Raw genomic sequence first — 13870 nt, 5'->3', positions numbered from 1 at the left:
AGGGAGCTGAAGCATTTTGTGAGAGGTACCTACCGGGGGGAGCACCACCAGACGACAAGCTACCAGCTAGAGCCAGGCCAGCTGGAATTCCCTCTGCCACCTAGTCCTGCCTCCAGACACCACATACAGGATTTTCAGACAGCGAAACTGATCTGTAATGCTTCAAAGCCCGTCTACAATTCCATCAACAATGCACAGAGATGAAGGGAATGAGACACGGACTCTGCATATGAGTTCAGGTGAAGACAAGCAAAGACACTTTATTTTTACTGTCTATCCCTTTTATAATAAGATCTAGTGTTCACGAGTAAGCAAAACCCATTTCATTGGCTACTCTCTTTCGTCCACGCGTCTCTTCAGCGTTACTTGTTGGTTCTTCAAGCTGGGGCACGCAAATTCCTCTTTCAGGGATGTATCCAATCTCATCCTGATTTTTCTGCCTCTAAGTTTCACAAACTTGTTTGTAACAAGCCTCAAGGGCACCGCTGCATTCCTGCCAACCTGTAACAAGCCTCAAGGCCACCGCTGCATCTCGTCAAAGTCAAACACAATCTCACTCATTCCTACACAGAGATGAAGTGATATCCATGTCGTGGTCGCAATACTCAGTACTGAAGAGGAGGGAGGAAAATGGGATGTCCTTTATGGTGTAAGCACCACCGGTTCAGCTGGAAAAAAAGCGGTGGCCCTGCTTGAGCAGGGGGGTTGGAACAGAGGAGCTCCAGAGGTCCCTTCCGACCTCAAACAGGGCGTGATCGTGTGATTCTGTGCCCCATTTCTGTCATTTGGTGGCATCTCGGAGGCTCTCCCTGCCCCAGGCCCCCCTCGGGGAGTGAGGATTGGGGGTGTGTTTTAGGGAGCAGCCCCCTTCTCGCTGCAGGACCACACCTGGCCGGGTCAGCGGGCGTGGGGGTGATGTGGGGGCGTCCCTCTGTGACGCCAGCCCGTGTCACAGAGCCCCTCCTCATCATAACCCCGCACACCAGACCCTGCCTTCACTCCCCTGCGAGGCCTCGGCGAGCTCTCATGTCCAGGGGACGGGAGAAGTCTCTCCTGTACCTCGGAGACGCAGAGGACACAGGGAGGCGGTGGGACAGCTGTTCCATAGAATCCTAGAATCATCGAGAGAATCATAGAATCATCGCTAAGGTTGGAAAAGTCCCAGGATCATCGAGTCCCAGGCGAGGACATCGGAGAGGGGGTGTTTCCAGTAGGAGACATCCAGATCCTTCCCTGAATCAGCCTCACGCGCTGACCCAAAGCAAGAACATGAGAAACCTGGAAGCGCTGATCACCAAGATCGAGCTCTGCAGCAAGGCTGACAGCTGCAGCACGGTCACGTTTCCCACCCTCAAGAAGCTTTCTGTCAACGGTAAGGCCTTTGGGAGCTCTCTGATGAGCAGCGCTGCAGGCAAGATGAACAGCGCGAATTGCTGTGGGAGGTGGGGTTCGTCCCTGCGGGGGAGGCCCCTAAGGACACCTTGAGCCCCGCAGAGTCCGGTGCACACAGCACCCTGCCCTTGCCGTGGTGGAAGTCCCACGGACGGGTTTCCCTCAGCAGGGGGTCGCACTCAGGGATCTGGCTCCGAAGGGAAAGATGTCCTGTTGGGAGGCGGCTGAGGCCAGTCAAAGATTCGGCCCGCGTCACCGATAGATGTGAGGCGTGGTGGAGCACACTTGCATCTGCCGTCTCCTTGTCTACGGGTGTGCCGATGGGCCGTGAGCTGGCTGACTTAGAGCTTGACGTGTCTTTCCCTTGCTTTCCAGATGTCGTTACTATTTGGAGCAGCGTGTCTAAGCATGTTCGGGAACAGCTCCTGCAGACAAAGGTGGGATCCTACCCCGACCGCCCCTCGCCCAGGTGGTTTCAGGGCTCCCGGCAGCCCTGTGCCCACAAGTGCCGTTGTTCTTCCCAGAACTGCATTGCGATTTACAGATTTGCCACAAATGTGCCAAAGACCAGCTCCTCTGTAAATTGAGAGACAAAAAATAAATAAATAAAATTTAAAAAAAAGGAACCTAAAATATATATTTCCTATATATGCAACATATAAATACAGAAATAAAAATCTGGTTGAGGTGTGCAGAAGCGTTCCGTGCCAGGAGACGGCAGGGCACGAGGCACCCCCTTGCAAGCTCTCACAAGTCCTCACGTTTTTTTTCAACCTACAAATGCTTGCCCTTCTCTTCTTTTTCCAGCCTCAGGCTGTCAGCATAGCAGGACTGGGGACATTTCATATTCAAAAATGGCTCTCTTTTGAAAATGGCAAGGAGCTCACGTTTCGGAGACCTCTGCTTTCGCTGTCCGGGACTGTTGCACGGATCCGTGAGCTGCAACATGCTTCTGTACCTGTTCCTGGTAAGAAGAGCAGTGAGCGCCTTTGTTTTCCCCTAGGTCCGTACCTTTGGGGTTTACGCTGGTTGCCGTTTAGAAGTGATGATGGACGCATCAGAGGCCTTCAGAAGGCCCTGAGAACAACCTGCGTGGGATGCCACAAACAGCCCACCAATGTCGCAATGCCTCGAAAGGGACCATTTCTTTGGACAAGTTTTTATTAAGGCTGTACAAAGTTAGACCGTCTCTCCGGGATCTGCTTTAGCAACTGCTTTGGGCCAGCCGTATTTATTGATGTGCAGGATGCCTGCTGGCTGACGGTCGCTTACGGGAACCGTTTACCGTAAAGCCGTTGAACTGATGCCGACGCTTTGTTCTTGCACCGCACCGCACCGCACCTTGTTGAGGCAAAGGCCCACAGGCCCTTAGGGCTACTTTTATGCAGAGAAGTGGGTCAAAGTGGGCTGTAGAGAGCCTTGAACGGGAAATGGAAAGGAGAGCTAGCACAGAAACCTGCCGATGGCCAGATTTGCTGCCCTTTCTGACCACTGCTGCTGTTGCTGTATCTGCAGCGTGCCATCGATGGGGCCTGTGCCTGTGCCTAAGAGCTTGGCGGTTTATTTGTGTTTATATCCAAGCCTGCCCAGAGCAGGAGTGCGCTACGTGTGGGCTCAGCTCCGTGGCCCGGCACCCTCTGCTCTTCCCATGGGAACCAGCCCCATTCTTCCCACCTCGTCCTGCCCTCCTGCGCAGTGTGGACACAGGTGGCCGAGGTCCTCGGGCACAGATGGCCGAGGTCCTGGGCTCCTCTTTCTGTTCAGGGAATTTTGGCTGCGGCTTGGCACATCCGTTCATGGAGTGATTTGACATTAACTTGAGGAGGGGCCTACGCCAGCTCCTTTAAGGAGCTGCACCAGGCGGTTAGCCCAGACGGTGCTATAGCAATGTATTTTACCTGAGAGCTGCTGGCACTTCATTTGAGTCTGCTCAACTGCTGTCTGAGTTACAGTCTTCCTCCTCTATTCCAGACGAGATGAAGGAAGTGTCAGTGAGCTACAAGAAGATCCTCTCGGACGTGCCCTATTCTGAGGAAGTCGTGCAGAACTGTATGCAGGAGACCCTGAACTTTTTCTACTTCATCCTAAGAAACAGAGGGGACACGGACTTCATTTTAGAGGATGTCGGCACTCTTGCTATCCGGGGGAAACAAGTGACAATGGCATTTTGCGAAGACTTGTTACTAAGCCTCAACAAGTCTACCTACGTGGTGGAGAAGTTGCTCGCTGTAAGTTTATTGTTTTCCAGTGCTACTTAGAGTGGGTTTGCCGCCCCATCAAAGGACTGGGGAAGTGAGCCCTGCTGGCCAGCTGTAACCTGCTGGGTCCCTTGGGCTAGGCATGGTCTGTAGCAAGGAAAGCTTTCTGTAGTTTCTTGCTTTTCTTTGCTGTGGCTCAAGGGTGCTGGGAAGGTATGCAGTACTGCTTTTGCTGGGCAAGGGAAAGCCCTGGAAAGGCCTTGCTGTAAATAGGAAAGAGGCCAAAGCAAGGGCAGGGGTGATGATGTTCACCCCAGGCTTCGGACATGAGGCTGAGGCGCAGAGACACCAAGGCCTCGCTGAGACCAGCCCCTCGTGGCTGCTGGCACGCTACTGGTGCCGTTCTGCCGGCCTGATGGAAGAGAAGGAGCCGGTGGCTGGGTTCCTCCACGCTGCAGAGGCGTGCAGACTCTTTGGAAGTCTTTGGAAGGACTCGGGGGGCTACAACCGGCTCAGAACCATTTGCTCTCGGTTCCGCAATAGTTAAAGCAAGCCACCTCATGGCAACCAGCAGCCAGGCACCCAGGCTCGTAATGGGCCTTCCCTTGTGTTTGCCTCCATTGACTTCTTCCCTGGGAAACAAGGAGTCTCCTGCCTGACGCCATCAACTCTTGTCCTTGCAAAAAGGCTGGCGACGTTCCTCGCCCTAGCAGAGGATGCGCTGTGCAGCCCCTTTAAGCAAGGGGCTGAAGCGCTTGGCCAGAAGCTTGCTGAGAGGCCTCTAATTCTTGGAGCTATGGAAAGGCCCTTGTGAGCATTGAGTTCATTTCCCTGGAGTCACGGCAGATGTTTCTGTCCCTGTTGCAGAAGAAATGGGTCCTATCGGACAAAGAAGTCGCTCTCTCGCCGAGCTCTTTTGGCCGTGTCTACCGGTTTCCACAGTGAGTATATTTGTTCCTGCAGCCCTTGCCTGACCAAGCGCAGATGTGCTGAGCTCGTGTTCGGTTGCGCTCGGTCAAATGACTGCTTTGCAGTTAATTTCATCCGTGCTTTTGCTTAGCCTGGAGTTACGCATCCTCCGTTACTGATTGTGGTTTGCATTTTACCATTACTCCCATCAGAGGGAACTGGTTTGCTAGGCAGAGGAATTTAGGCAACCCTCCTGACGTTTCATCTGCCCATTCTCTTTCCATTGGTAGAGACTGCCCAAACATTTAACAGAAATAAGATCCTGATATTGCCATTGTTTTGAATAGAACATGGAAAGCTTCTCTTAGAGGGTGGATCAAAGAGCAGGTGCACGCAGGTCCTCTGCCTGTGATGTTTCCGTGCCTTCTGTGACACTCGCATACATCAAAGTATCTCCGAAACACCTTCTGGGCTCACGATGGCACAGGAGGCCTGAGGCAAAAACCCAAAACCTCTGTCTAGCGAGGGGCTGCTGAGCCGTTCCTGAAGCCAGCACTGCTCGGTGGTTCCCTTAATAGCCTAGGACGTGGGGCTGACTCTGTAGAGATACCTTGACGTTCATCCGGCAAAGGAGCCCTTTTCTCAGAATGGTGCCTTCTTCCTGTCTGCAGGTTTGAGATGAAGGCAGTGCCTCGAAGAGCTTCTCTCACGGACGAAGGCACACTTGCAGAATTCGAGAGTGCTTTGAGCAGCATGGGAATATCAGGTGATGTCAGTGACTGATTCCTGGCCTTTGTGCCTTTGCGCCTTTGCGTGTCTTCAGTAGCAGTGGGTGTTTGGGGCCCAGGCTACAAGAGATGCCTGGGATGGCAGAGGCACCCTGCGTGCCTCTATTTACCCCTCCTGGTAAATGTCAAGGGACTCCTTTTGGAGCCAGATCCCAGGAGGGCTCAGCCCCACCAACTGCAGTTGAGGGTGCTCAAGTATGTTTTGCCCCTGCGCTCCATGCCCTGGAGTGTTCCTCTTCCATTTTGCGAGCTTGTTTGTGCAGGAGGGAGTAAATGTTTGGGCAAGTCCATCGGCACTGTGAATCACCAACTCTGCCTTGAGTTGTGGGAGACTGGGGGGTTGGCCTGTCTCTTGGCATCACGGCGGTGTGATTCGATGAGAAATACCCTGTCGAGAACAGCTGTGCAAAGGCTGCTAAGCTGTGCCGAGACCTCACTTCTCTTTTGAAGCTGGGAAGTCTAGCTCCTTGCCCTAAATTCCTCAGGGACATCCGAGCTAGAACGTGTTGGAGTTGAATGCGCCATGATAGCAAATTTTTGTATACCGAACACGTATGCAACGCCAAGAAATTGTTCCCCCAGAAGAGATTGGTAAGCGCCAAGATCTGTCTGATTCAGACCGAAGAGAATAATGTGGCTCTCGAGGGTTGAACAGGACCAAGGGCTGGTGTCAGGAAGGGCTTAAGATCTCCCTCCAAGAAAACGGGTCTCCGGAGGAATCCCCGTGAGGCCTCAAACAGCTTCTAACATCGCAGAGCAGATCTGTGCCTCCCCCTGCCTGTCCTGAGAGGTCTTCTCCTTTCATGCTTGCAGCGGCTGTTCATCGCACTTTAGACCGCCTGCGAAGGGGCCTTTGTCCACACCATTTAGCCAGAGCTAAGGTGGAGGAAGAAGCAGAGGAGGAGACGGAGGGAACAGAGCCTCATGGCAGGTGAGGCTCTGAAAGGACTCGAGTTAGAGTGGCGTTGTGCTCTAGTGATTGTGCGGGATGTTTTATAGGCTCATACAATAACAGAGGTTGGAAGGGCTCTCGGGAGGTCCTAGTCCAACCAGCTGCTCCAAGCAGAGTCAGCTCTGAGCTGAGGCCAGACCAGGCTACTCCGGACTCTCTCCAGTCTTGTCTTCAAAGCCTTCAGGGACGGAGCCTGCCCAGGCTCTCTAGAAACCTGTGTCCCTGTTTCCTTTGGACGCGGTGTTTGCATTAGCTCAGAAGGGCTGGTAACACACGTCACCACGCAGTGCATTTCCTTGCTGGATGGCAAGTCCCACAGTATTTGGGGCTGCTGTGCAGTGGTCGGTGTAATGGCCAGGAGGGGGATAGCAGTATCTCCAGGTGCCCGTCATTGCTCAGGATGCAGATCCTCTTGTTGTCCCATCAAGAGGGCCACAGCAGGCTGCGCGTCCCGGAGCCTTCCTTATGGCAAAAGCTCATCTCCTTGATTTCCTTGGTGGCACAGCTGAGCATTATATCTCAGGGTTATCCCTGTCTCTGTGGAGGGGAAGACAGCTGGGGGAAGAGAGCTCGCTCTGCTGCCAAAGCAGGGGAGCAGCGTGAGCACAGGATGGAGAAGGAACTGTTCCTGCGCTCCCACCCCCTCACCCCGGTGTGTATTTTCAGACTGTTGGCACAACGTGCAGGCCCAGAAGGAAGGCAGCACAAAGAAACTCCTGTCGAGAGCCCTGAATTGCCATCGCCTACTTCCGAAGAACACAGTCAGATGGGACAGGTACGTGATGTGGATTGAGGCAATTGTTGTGTCACTTGATTGTAGACCATCAAGTGGGGATATCTTAGGAGAAATAGGTGCATAAAAAAATACGCAGATACCCATTCTGAGCAGGTCTCTTGCTGTGGCTCCTTTTTCCAGTCAATCACCTCTTTTGGTTCGTCTCAGAAAAGGAACTGTAGCCCTTTTCAAAAAGTAGCTCTTTGATGACTTAGTTCCTTGGTCATAACAGACGGGCTTTCTGGTTTTCCCCAGAAACTGGGAAAAAAGGGAAGATGAGAGAGGGAAGAGCATTATTTGGGGGGGGGTGGGGGGGGGAAAGGACAGGACAGAGGAGACTAACCGCTGCTATTGCATTTCTGGGTTCCTGTAGAAAGGAGAGTCTGTGTTTGGGATGAACAGTAGAAGAAAGCTGGAGGCATCCATGGCCAAAAGGAAGGAGAAAGAAGAGAACCGAAAAGCAGGAGGGGTCATCTTGCCAAAATCGCCTCAACAGCAAGCTGGGAGAGAAAGCGACAAGATGCGGAGGGCCCAGGTATGGGTGTATCAACAGAGCAGCCTTCTTCTGGTTGGGGTGGCAGTGAGTTGGGAAGGTCTCCAAGTCCCAGCAGCATCGCTCCATCCAAAGAGCAGGGCGGGTGGCTGTGGTTTGCATTCTCGCCTGCTCGCTGCTGTGAGGGAGGAATTGCCAGTAGAGGCCAAGGGGCAAAACGAGCAGACGGCCAGGGCATCAGTGGGCCTGCTCCGTCCCTGGAAAGGAGGCCACCTCTGCCCAGGCGCCGGCTCTGGAGCTCGAGCAGGAGCTCTCCCAGTCACACGGCTTGAGCCAGCGCCAGCCGGCGGCGTGGAGGGAGAGAGCCGTCTCTCCAAGCAGCACGGAGAGCACTCCGGCCGTTCTTCATAAGCATGAAGCAGGCCGACATGGTAGACGCCAGCTCTCGATTCTCCAAGAAGCACATCTGTTGTCCTGTAAAGTACCAGCGTGAGCAGGGAGGATGTGATCGAGGGCTTGACTAACGTGGAGCCAGAAGTGGTCTTGGAGCATGGTTTCCAATGACACCGTTGGAGAACTATGTATTCATTATTTTTGCTCCACCTGTGGCAAGACCAGCTTCTCCCTCTTTGAAAGCAACTCGGGCCACAGATCTCTGTCATTTGTCTGCCTTGCAGCTGCCCCAGGAGGAAGAAGATAGCCTCAGCTTCCCGGAGACCACCTCTGGTACAGAAGAGGGTCTACAAACGGCAGAGGCTTGGACTCAGGCGAGGAAGCAGTTTCGAGCTGAGCTGGAAAGCTTAGGGAACATTGAAAAATGGCTGGCTCACAAACCTTCCCGCAGCAATCAAGAGCAAAGATACTGGCAAAGAATAAAGGCACGCAGAGCGGAGAGGATGGCTGCTGTCAAATCAGCCGTGACCGACAGCCTGGACGTAAGTATGGAAGTGCATGGGAAATAGCGTCTGCGGTGAAATCAGTAGAGTGACGCTGCTTTACCACAGCTGACGCCACGTTGACGGGCAGGGTGATCCTGGATAATGGCGATCTCAGGGTATTTTCTAATCCTTTTCAGCGCTCACCACCAAAGAGCAGCCCGCCCCGGAAGAAGGGTGGCGTTCCCCTGGTTTGTGCACCATACCCCCAGGCTCTGGTCACGCTGCATAACCTCCTGCACAAACAGCGGCTGCAGATGGTGGATGTATTCAAGGCGGCCGGTATGGAGGGTAAGAAGATGACGAGAGCAGAATTCATCAGAGTCATCCAGGAGGTACGTAGGGAGCAGAAAAATGACAAACAGCTGCAACTCTGCCCTGTTTTCCGGCATGCCAAGCCAGAGCAAATGGAGGAGCTTCAGCAAGGGGCGTTTTCGCTTGCCTCGCTCTCAGAGAATGGCTCCCACAACCTGTGAAAAGGTGAAGGGCAAAGGGAAGGGAAAGCTGCAGAGATGCCCCTAGAGCAAGGCCCAGAAGGGAGTGAAGAAACCCCTTGCCTGACAGACTCGGAAGACAGTCACTGCTCAGCAATGTGGCTGTCAGGATCCTGCTGTAGACCCTGAACCGGCATCGAGTTGCCCAGCGTTGATACTTGGTCTTTCCCCCACCGGGCTCCTACATCTCCCCACTGCACTGCCTTTCAGTACGTCTTTGCACAGCACGGCTCGCGCTGGGCCTCGCTTTCCACAGGCCGCAGCATTACAGAGCTGTGAAGAGCACGTTCAGGTTTCTTAGGGTTTAGCAGTTCAGATGTTAGCTGACATTCTAGTCCGAGCCAAAATATCTTCCTGAAACCTGGGAAGATTGGCACAGTAAAAGCCGAGAGCTCTGCAGGGGGCAGCAGAAGACCGGTCGAGTTGTGAACGCTTGATAAAGCCCAGGAAACCTCAGCAGGTTGCCTTTGTGCCCTGCTTCCCTGCAAAAGCATCTGGAACAACAGCAAAGCTCGGACCTCCTACTCTGGGGCAAGCCTTGATCTTTTGGTGATCCCACTGTCATTTTCTGTTTTGGTTGCCAGACCCGAGTTCCCATCAGCAACGAGGATCTGGAGGACGTGGTCGTCTTCTTGACTTCCTTAACACCGGGGAATTACATAAGCCCCAACGATCTGATGGAGTGTCAAAAGCAGTGGCTGGAAATGAGGAAAAGAGAATTCCAAGAGACCAAACCAGGTGAGAGGAGAGCACCAGGTTGGGAAAGCGTCTCCATACAGACAGGAAATGCCAAAGTGGGTCCAGAATACGGCTTCTTGAGTCCATTGGCCTGGAACGGAGTGGCCAGAAGGAGCCTTCTAGGGAAAAGCCGAAGGATCCGGGGGTTGTGCAGTACTGTAGTCAGCCCAACTGCAGGAGACCGGTTATCCAGTCTTTCAGGTTGGGATCAAAGTCTGAACGCTGTGGTTTAGCATCCTGTACTGGATTTTGCTTGCTAGCATTCATCATGCAGCCCACCCAAAGCAGACTCTTTCTCCAGCTGTTGGTGGCAGCTGGAAAGCACCCATTCAGAAGAGCTTGTTCTTCAGTAAGCTCTCTTGGGAGTTCCAACCAGCACAACATGCCAACCCCTTTTGTCTTAAACAGGGATCAGATGCTCCTTTCTCCTACGCTCTAACGTGGCTTCTCTGGGCTTTTTGTTTGGTTGGTTTTTAATCTATCCTAGGTGTAGAAGCTCGGTTCCAAAAAGCCACCTGCAAAACTGCCCCTTGTCCACCTTCTGCTGGGGACACGGCCAGACAGATGAAGCCTCGTGCTCCTACCAAGCCCGAAAGAAAGTTAATACGCTTGGAAGTTCCACCACTCGACACCCAGCCAGAACGACGACACCTGAGCTGTGACGAAATGGAAGAGATTGGAAAAGTGTCAAGAGAGAGGAGACGGCAGAAGAAGGTAGTGTGTATGTGTGTATGTGGCAGGAGAACAAGCGCACCTGCATGCCTTGGCGAATGTGGGGTGGTTTAGAGGGCAGCGCAGCAGGAAAGGAAAGGGCAAGGGGTCGTTGTGCGTATTAGCTTCCCAGTAGTCCCTTGACCACATGGTGCCTTGCAGCTGAGGTGCCACAAGCCGTCTCAAAGACTTGGTTTGGCTTCTGAACGCTCTGGTGAGAGAACTTTTTCTGGGTAACTGGCAAGAAGAAGAGGAAGGAGGAGAAGTTGAAGCAGTTGCTGTGTCTGGGGACAGAGTCGTCTTCTGATCAGCTAGTCGACCTAGCCACCAGGCTGTGATTTGTCCCTTAAGGTGCTGATAAGCGCTTTGTCCTGTTCAGTTGCGAGGCTCAGTGCAAGACGGTCCAGTGGAAACATAACACTCCCTCCCTCCCTCCCAAACGTTTTCTTTGGAGCATCTTGGGTTGGATGAACTCTGGCAGAATCCAGGGCTACCTCCTCTTGCCAACGTGCTGCCCCACAGTCACCGGCTGTGGGGACAGCCTCTGGCTCCCTGACACAATCAGAAACGAGGAGGTGACTGCAAGACTTTTTTCACCTGAGGCACGCCTGTGCCTGCTGTGCTGCACTCCTGCTAAGCCCGCCGGGGGGTATCTGTCTGAGGACCCAGCTCGGGACGGGAATCGCACTCCCAGAGGAGGGCCTGTCCCTGTCATCCCATTGCAGGCTGCCGACTCCTGTTTGTCCACACTGTTGCGATGAAGCCCTGCCTGTAGCTTCTCTGAAGGGAATGCAGCAACTCCAGGGCCTCCCTAAATGCTAATCGGGACCTGCCCTTTGCTTGCAGAACAAAGACAGCCCGATAGAATGGAAAGAAAAGTGCCGGATGGTGAGATCTGGGGATGGCCCCGTTGATGAGCACTGCCTGCCGTCAACTTTAGAGGCTGACTTGGGAGAACTGGTTAACCGATATCGCAGGAATGCCGTCGTGAGCTATCTGAAGAGCTCCGAGCTGTGCAAAGAGCTCAATGTTCCCATCGCCGACCCAACGCTGCAGGAAGGTAAAGCAAAGACCAAGGGCCTGAGGTGAATGCACTAAATCGGGCAAGTTCACGTCTCTTCCCATGACTGTTTTCTCTGTGCACTTTGTCAACAGGCCTGCTGCATCCAGGAGACAAGATCATCAAGGAGGGAGGAGACATTAGGAAGCTCAGGCAGCCCGGAGGATACTACAGCACAGGACGTGCTGATGCTCTGTCATCTGGCAGCACCTCCAGACCAGGAACTGCATCTGGAAGCCAGGCCAAGGAGGCGGAAAATAGGTTTGTTCAGAGAGGGCTTAAGATCAGGCCCCTCCTGCTGCCCCGCTGTGTGTCACCGCTCTGCGCTCAGTCCCCACGGGGTCAGAGGCAGTACCAAGGTACTGGAGCGAACCATTAGGATGCTGCAAGGGAGCAGCGAGCGACCGTGAAGAGGCAGATCCTCTTCTCAGCTGCACGCCCGCTCCCGTGCTTTACCTAAGCCATTGGGTTGCAGGGGTGAGCAGTTTGTGGGGTCTGGCAGGAGCCCTGCAGACTAGCTGGGACTAGCTCTGTGCTCTGAACCACAGAGGTGACAAAGCTTCTCCTCAGACCGACCCAACACTTGTCTGAAATCCCCTCACAGAATGTTCATTCTTGTGGAAGAAAGACGGGCCTGAAGAGCCGAGCTTTGGATGGCTGGAGAAGCTTTTGGAGAGAAAACAACATTGCAAAGCAGAGCACAATCTTCTTTGTTTAACTCAGTTGAAGGGTTTAGATACGACAGTGATGGGCAACGTACCAGCTCGTCAGATAGCTTCACAAGCTGGCATTTCCAGCGTCAGTCATGTCTGATAAGGACCGACACGGTCTGCCCAAGTCTGGCAGAGCTTCCCAGGGCCTGGAAGCCTGGAGAGCTGGTTCTTGTCAGGCTCACTTTTGCCCTTACTAAGAGAAGCAGTGAAACTGCCCAGAATTTCATTTCTGTGAAGCACGCTATTCTCTCTTATTTTTTTTTCTCTTATTCCCTTCCCCCCCCCTTTTTTAACAGCCATCTTCAGAGGAGTAAGACGCAAAAGTCGAGCGACAACAAGTTCTGGCCTGGTCACCTCCTGGACAAGCTCTGCCTTTACTTTCCTGACAAGCAGCACGACAGGGCACACGCCTTGTTCAGCTACGTTCATCCAACCAAGCCCGTCTACCGTGGCATCTAAAGCCCTGACTGCAGCTAGCTCCTCAGCGAGCCGGGACACTTGGCATCTGGAGACACTGCCTTCCAGAAGACCAGCTCCACCTGAAGCTCTTCTCCAAGCAGCAGGAGATGCGTGCACAGCTTTGTGATCCCTCGGTCAGCTCGGGGGATCCGGGCCCAGATTCTGGATAAAATAAACGTGTTAAATAAAGAGCCTATGCTCAAGCTGAAGGTGTGGGAGGGAAACGTGGCTTGTGAGACGTTTCCCACCTGAGGGAGCCCTTGAAACGCCATCCCTTTCCCAAAGAAATGTTTCTGTCCTGCATTTTGAAGAAGAATTCAGCACGCCACGGGCAAGCAAACCATGGCGTAGCTGCCAGGGATAGCCAGCGGGCAAACCTGAGCATCAAACAGCTGGGCTGTCAGAAAAGGGAGCTGAAGCATTTTGTGAGAGGTACCTACCGGGGGGAGCACCACCAGACGACAAGCTACCAGCTAGAGCCAGGCCAGCTGGAATTCCCTCTGCCACCTAGTCCTGCCTCCAGACACCACATACAGGATTTTCAGACAGCGAAACTGATCTGTAATGCTTCAAAGCCCGTCTACAATTCCATCAACAATGCACAGAGATGAAGGGAATGAGACACGGACTCTGCATATGAGTTCAAGCAAAGACACTTTATTTTTACTATCTATCCCTTTTATAATAAGATCTAGTGTTCACGAGCAAGCAAAACCCATTTCATTGGCTACTCTCTTTCGTCCACGCGTCTCTTCAGCGTTACTTGTTGGTTCTTCAAGCTGGGGCACGCAAATTCCTCTTTCAGGGATGTATCCAATCTCATCCTGATTTTTCTGCCTCTAAGTTTCACAAACTTGTTTGTAACAAGCCTCAAGGGCACAGCTGCATCTCGTCAAAGTCAAACACAATCTCACTCATTCCTACACAGAGATGAAGTGATATCCATGTCGTGGTCGCAATACTCAGTACTGAAGAGGAGGGAGGAAAATGGGATGTCCTTTATGGTGTAAGCACCACCGGTTCAGCTGGAAAAAAAGCGGTGGCCCTGCTTGAGCAGGGGGGTTGGAACAGAGGAGCTCCAGAGGTCCCTTCCGACCTCAAACAGGGCGTGATCGTGTGATTCTGTGCCCCGTTTCTGTCATTTGGTGGCATCTTGGAGGCTCTCCCTGCCCCAGGCCCCCCTCGGGGAGTGAGGATTGGGGGTGTGTTTTAGGGAGCAGCCCCCTTCTCGCTGCAGGACCACACCTGGCCGG

General features: G+C 53.3%; 1 protein-coding gene across 1 annotated transcript; it reads left to right on the top strand.

The window, feature by feature from the left end:
• The first annotated feature begins 620 nt into the window (after positions 1-620).
• Positions 621-12617, top strand: LOC148053925 (EF-hand calcium-binding domain-containing protein 12-like). Its single transcript, XM_087772245.1, has 15 exons — positions 621-1372; positions 1768-1829; positions 2200-2359; positions 3364-3620; positions 4458-4531; positions 5171-5265; positions 6101-6218; positions 6906-7014; positions 8185-8442; positions 8583-8777; positions 9521-9674; positions 10162-10388; positions 11232-11445; positions 11541-11706; positions 12455-12617. Exons 1-15 carry the CDS (start codon positions 1270-1272, stop codon positions 12615-12617), a joined length of 2355 nt encoding a protein of 784 aa, XP_087628371.1. The 5' UTR covers positions 621-1269.
• Positions 12618-13870: the final 1253 nt, after the last annotated feature.

The sequence above is a fragment of the Nipponia nippon genome, unplaced genomic scaffold (genome assembly GCF_047370975.1).
Source record: "Nipponia nippon isolate SJK-2023a ecotype South Korea unplaced genomic scaffold, ASM4737097v1 scaffold_36, whole genome shotgun sequence".
Classification (NCBI taxonomy): domain Eukaryota; kingdom Metazoa; phylum Chordata; class Aves; order Pelecaniformes; family Threskiornithidae; genus Nipponia; species Nipponia nippon.
The sequence above is the reverse complement of the archived record's forward strand: the minus strand, read 5'-3'. Positions and strand labels throughout refer to the sequence as shown.

Coding starts and splice junctions, on each gene's coding strand:
- LOC148053925 (XM_087772245.1), top strand. CDS start 1,270: ATGAGAAACCTGGAAGCGCTGATCACCAAGATCGAGCTCTGCAGCAAG. Junction 1,830..2,199: donor AACAGCTCCTGCAGACAAAG/GTGGGATCCTAC, acceptor TTCTTTTTCCAG/CCTCAGGCTGTCAGCATAGC. Junction 5,266..6,100: donor GAGCAGCATGGGAATATCAG/GTGATGTCAGTG, acceptor TCATGCTTGCAG/CGGCTGTTCATCGCACTTTA.